This window comes from Macrobrachium nipponense, chromosome 29, assembly GCF_015104395.2.
Source record: "Macrobrachium nipponense isolate FS-2020 chromosome 29, ASM1510439v2, whole genome shotgun sequence".
Classification (NCBI taxonomy): Eukaryota; Metazoa; Arthropoda; class Malacostraca; order Decapoda; family Palaemonidae; genus Macrobrachium; species Macrobrachium nipponense.
The window spans coordinates 71440320-71445364 of record NC_061092.1 but is presented as its reverse complement, the minus strand read 5'-3'; the positions used below and the strand labels follow the sequence as shown (position 1 = coordinate 71445364).

The following is a 5045-nucleotide window of genomic DNA, read 5'->3' as shown; positions in this document are numbered from 1 at the left end:
GTTAGAACGACTGAAAATGCAGAAGATTCTGACAAACTTTCTGTCACTGATTTATTTCCCCAAAAGTTGACAGTCGCTGCTGGTCATACTTTGGGGATACTGATATGACGAACTCCATTTTTCTAACGTCAGGATCTATTTGTTTTAATTAATTATTTTCAGACTCTTCATTCCATACATTTTGCCATTTGTTTACAAGATTAGATTAGATTATAACATTTTTGGCACATAGCCAAGTGCCGGAGCCGAGGGGCCATTCAGCGCATATATATCTTAAGAATAAAAAAAGTCACTGTCACACAAACAAACATACACACAACCGATCTAACATACAAATTATTCATTCATAAAAACCAAACAAGAAACCTAGAACAATTAAAAGAAAACTACAATTCGTAAAAAAGACCAATATTTTTTAAAAATGTCATAATTTGCTCTGCCTGAGCACCTTCACCTAAAATATCGGCAAGAGACTTATTTGCCAGCAAACAAGCTCTACGTTTGGTTTCAAAATGAGGGCACTCCACCAAAATATGCACCACAGTCAAATCCACATGACAGGTGGAACAGCGAGGAACCTGCCTATCTGCTCCACTCGTCATTAGATACCCGTGAGTATATTTAGTGTGGCCAATACGCAATCTAGCTAAAACTATCTCAGACCTTCTATCCATCCGGCTATGAGGCCAAGGATGAACAGAAGGCCTAATCGATTTCAATTTAAGATTATTATCTAAAGTAGACCAGTGGGCCTGCCACTGGTCTCTACAATAAAATCGAATGGTACTTTTAAAATCAGATACAGGGACGCCCATGTTGGAAATGTGCCTAAGCCTAGTTGCAGCCTTAGCAGCAGCGTCGGCTCGCTCATTCTCAACAATTCCAACATGGGACGGAGCCCAACAAAATCCAACAGAAAATCCTCTTCTATTAATTAAAAGATAAAACCAATCTTGTACTTCTTGCACTAAAGGATGGCAAGAGACTAGGCTTTTTAGAGAAAGATAAAACACTCAAAGAGTCGGTAAAAACAAAAATGGTAAAAACCTTGTTGGTACAAGAACTATAAAAGATATATTTAAGAGCAGTCAAAACTGCCAGCAGTTCAGCTGTAAAAACAGAAGAATTAGAAGGAAGTTTCTTTTTAATTATATTACCACCAGTCACTACAGAGCAACCAACACCATCAGAACCCTTCGAGCCATCAGTATATATATGATGAGAATCACCATGTTCGGAAGCATGGTCCAAGAAACTTGCCCTCAACTGTTCACCAGAACTGTTGCTCCTGCTGTCCCTAATTGGGCAGATTTCTAGGCATGGTCTATTCCAAGGAGGAAACTTTGAAGGCGAAATTTCAGCTACTGCAGGGGGAAGTAATCCCACCTCCCTGGCAGAGCTTGCTAGTCGGACCTCAAGCGGCTTTGGAAGTCTCGGTCTATTTGGGGCTCTGTCAGTTGGTTCTCTAACGTACTTATAGTTAGGGTTTAGCTTTGACGTAAGTATTCTTGATATGGCTCTCAAGCCTAATTCCTCCCTACGGATAAATAGTGGGGGAAAACCGGACTCAACATATAGGCTTTCTACTGGTGAAGTTCTATAGGCTCCCGTACAAATACGTAAAGCCATATTATGGACAACATCTAATTTCTGCAGTGTTGTCTTGCACGCACAACCATAAACTTGGCAACCATAATCAATTTTGCTTAGGCATAACACCTGGTACATCCTCAAAAGGGTAATTCGAATCTGCCCCCCAGTTAAAATTAGATACAACTTTAAGAATATTAAGTCGAAGTTTCACGTTACATACAACTTCATTAACATGTTGAGTAAAAGTTAATTTCTTATCAAATGTAACACCTAGATACTTAATGCTATCTTCATAAGGTAAAATCGAATCGTTTAAAAACAACGTAGGGATCTCTTCCACTCTTCGTAATCGACAAAATCGTATAGCTTTGGTTTTTTGGTTTTTTCTGGTGAAAATTGAACCCTTTAGCACTGGCCCATGATGTTGAAGCATTAATAGCAGTCTGGATCATTTGACAAGCTTCAACAGCTGTGGACTTACTACAGATTATTGCATAATCATCAGCAAAGGCCAGACCATGCACCCCGACAGGAACTTGTTCTAGTAGACCGTTGACAGCTACATTAAAGAGTGTTGGACTAAGAACGCTTCCCTGAGGTAACCCTTCTTCCTGAGGGAAAGCAGAAGAATGTAAGAGCCCACTCTTACTTTCAGGTAACGTTCTGACAAAAAATCTTTCAGACAATAGAATAAATTACCCACAACACCCCACTCTACAAGTTGCAAAAGGATACCCCCTCGCCAGGTCGTGTCGTAGGCTTTTTCTAGGTCAAAGAACACTGCAACAGTCTGGTTTTGCACAGCAAAAGCATTCTGTATCTCCCGAGTAAGGAACATCAAAGGGTCAGAAGTACTTCTATTTTTCCTAAAGCCAAACTGGCCGATTAGATAAAAGATTCTTTGAATCCAAATACCACACAAGTCGAGCATTGACCATCCTCTCATAAATCTTGCTAACACAACTGGTTAGAGCAATTGGCCTATAGTTTCTTAGGAAGAAGAATCTTTAAAAGGGTTTTAAAACAGGTACAATAATCGATATCTTCCAAGACTCTGGTGAAGTTCCTGAAAGCCAAAAACTGTTTAAAATGTCTAAAAGAAATTGTTTTGTACTTCTAGGCAAATTAAAAATCATTGAGTACAGTATATCATCTTCCCCAGGAGATGTTGGGGAAGATAACGAGATTGCATGATCTAATTCTTTCATGGTGAAAGGGAGATTATACGACTCTGAATTTAAACTTACAGCAGGAACAACCGTGGTACCATCCCTAATATTCCTGAAAGCAGGAGAGTAATGTAGGGCACTAGATATATTGGAGAAATGCCTACCAAAAGGTTTCTGCAACTTCTCCAGAATCAGATATGAAGAAGCCATCAATTTTCAAAATAGGCAAGGGAGATGGAGAAAATTTCCCTTGCAGCTTTCGGATTCTGTTCCAGACAAACGACATAGGGGAATCATATTTTAATTCACTTATATATCTGATAACGATTCCCTCTTTGCCTGCTTAAATATTTTCTTTTGCTTAGCAAGAGCTCTTTTATAGATAATTTGATTTACCAAGCAAGGATATCTACGATATCTCTTGTAGCAAGTTCTAGTTATCTTTCGGCTCAAGGCACATGCATCACACCACCAAGGTACTAGAGGACGACGAGGCTTACCAGAAGTTCGAGGAATAGACAGCATGGCACCGCACAGCAATATACTGATTAAATACTGGTAAGCGGATGTTGGGCTCTGAAAATCTTTGTTTTATATCTTGATCAACTTCAGTAGATTTTTGAATAATCCCCAGTCAGCCTCCCCTACCTTCCATTTTGGTAACATGGAGATGGAATATTTTTCATAAACTTTAAGTGAATGGGCCAATGATCACTGCCATGATCATTCTGGTCTACTACCCACTGGTAATCTAACCTCAAGGACGAAGAGCAGATAGTAGAGGTCAAATGGCTGAGTCAGTATCCAGTATTTATGAAAAACATCATGTCTTGTAGGGGAACCATCATTCATCAAAGTGATGTCATTTAAGTCGAGCAGCTGTTCTATTATTAAACCCACGGTCGCAGTTTGGCTCTCCCCAGAGGGTGTGCTTGGCATAAAAATCCCCCATCAAAATGAAGGGTTTAGGAAGCTGGTCTATCAATGTCTGAAGATCGTTTAATTCTAGCTGACGAGGATTACCCTGTGCATCCTGTAATCTACTTCTAATGATGGATCTAGGTATAAAGAACAAATAGTGATCCATTTATGATTGAAAACTTGAACTGCACAAGCCTGCAACACAGTGTTCAATTGAACAACCCTATGATTAACAGACTTGCAGACTATGATGCCTGTGCCTCCCTGAGCACGTACACCTATCAGGGGTGGAGACCTATGGAATGAATAATTAAAACCCAAGTTGGGAGTGTGCTCTCCCAACTTTGTCTCCTGAAGACACATTGCAGATAGATCATGATCCCTAAACAGAACCCGAACTTGCTCTCTATTTGGTATAAAGCCACGGATGTTCCACTGCATGAGAGCCATTATTTAGAGGAAGGCATCTTAAAATTCCCTACTAATTTAGGAATCTGTGTCCTGGTGAGAGAGATCTTTTCAGTTTTACCTGTACTATTTGACCTAGATCTAGGTGTTACAGATCTTTTAGAAGATGGGCTTTCACTTGCCCTTTCAGTTTTACTTTTGTTTTTTCTATGATTGCTGAGTGACCGTGAATGAGGCGAAGAGGGAGAAAGGGCCCTCTTCTGACGAATAAAGAGGGCCTCTATCTCCTCACCGTCATCTCCACGGTGCACTGTAATGTCAAGATCAGGTGAGGGCTCAATGTCAGGCAATGTCCCTGACAGAGAGAAGTCGTCAACATATTGAGACCTGGCTTGAACCCTTGAACCAACAGGGTCCCCTGGCTTGACCAGAGTCTCTGCAACATGGGAAACCCCAACAGGGGGCCCATGAGAAGCCCCCACCAGGGGGGAGGGGGGGCATGGGAAGCCCCACCAGGGGGGGCTCGGGAGGCCCCACCAGGGGGGGCACGGGAGGCCCCAACAGGGGGGGCACGGGGTACCCCACTAGAGGGGGTGTGGAAAGCCCCACCAGCAGGGCACCGGGGAGCCCCACCAGAAGGGGCACCAGAAGCAGCAGTATTCAATTGATGTGCCTTCAAGGCATCCGAATAGGTTTTCCTGCCCAACAGCTTTTTTGGCCTGTCCCACACTGATGTGTTCGTCAAGAGATTTAGTAATGCATCTTGTTCTTTCTTGAATGCACTACATTTCTTATCACGGGCTCGATGTTCACCCTTACAGTTTACGCAAACTACTGGTCCAGAACATTCCTCGTGCTCAGGCTGGCCACATGATTCACAGAGTTTATTTCTGGTGCAAATGTTAGAGGAGTGTCCAAAACCAAAACATTTAAAGCACTGGAGCACTCTCGGTC

At 41.9% G+C, this 5045-nt stretch overlaps 1 protein-coding gene across 1 annotated transcript in view; it reads left to right on the top strand.

Moving 5' to 3' along the window:
• The window catches only part of LOC135206355 (proline-rich proteoglycan 2-like), a 49903-nt gene extending 45144 nt beyond the window's left edge, over positions 1–4759 (top strand). The window contains exon 4 of the mRNA XM_064237775.1: positions 4504–4759. Within this exon, the coding sequence (XP_064093845.1) occupies positions 4504–4759 (256 nt within the window). The remainder of the gene's footprint in view (positions 1–4503) is intronic.
• Positions 4760–5045: the final 286 nt, after the last annotated feature.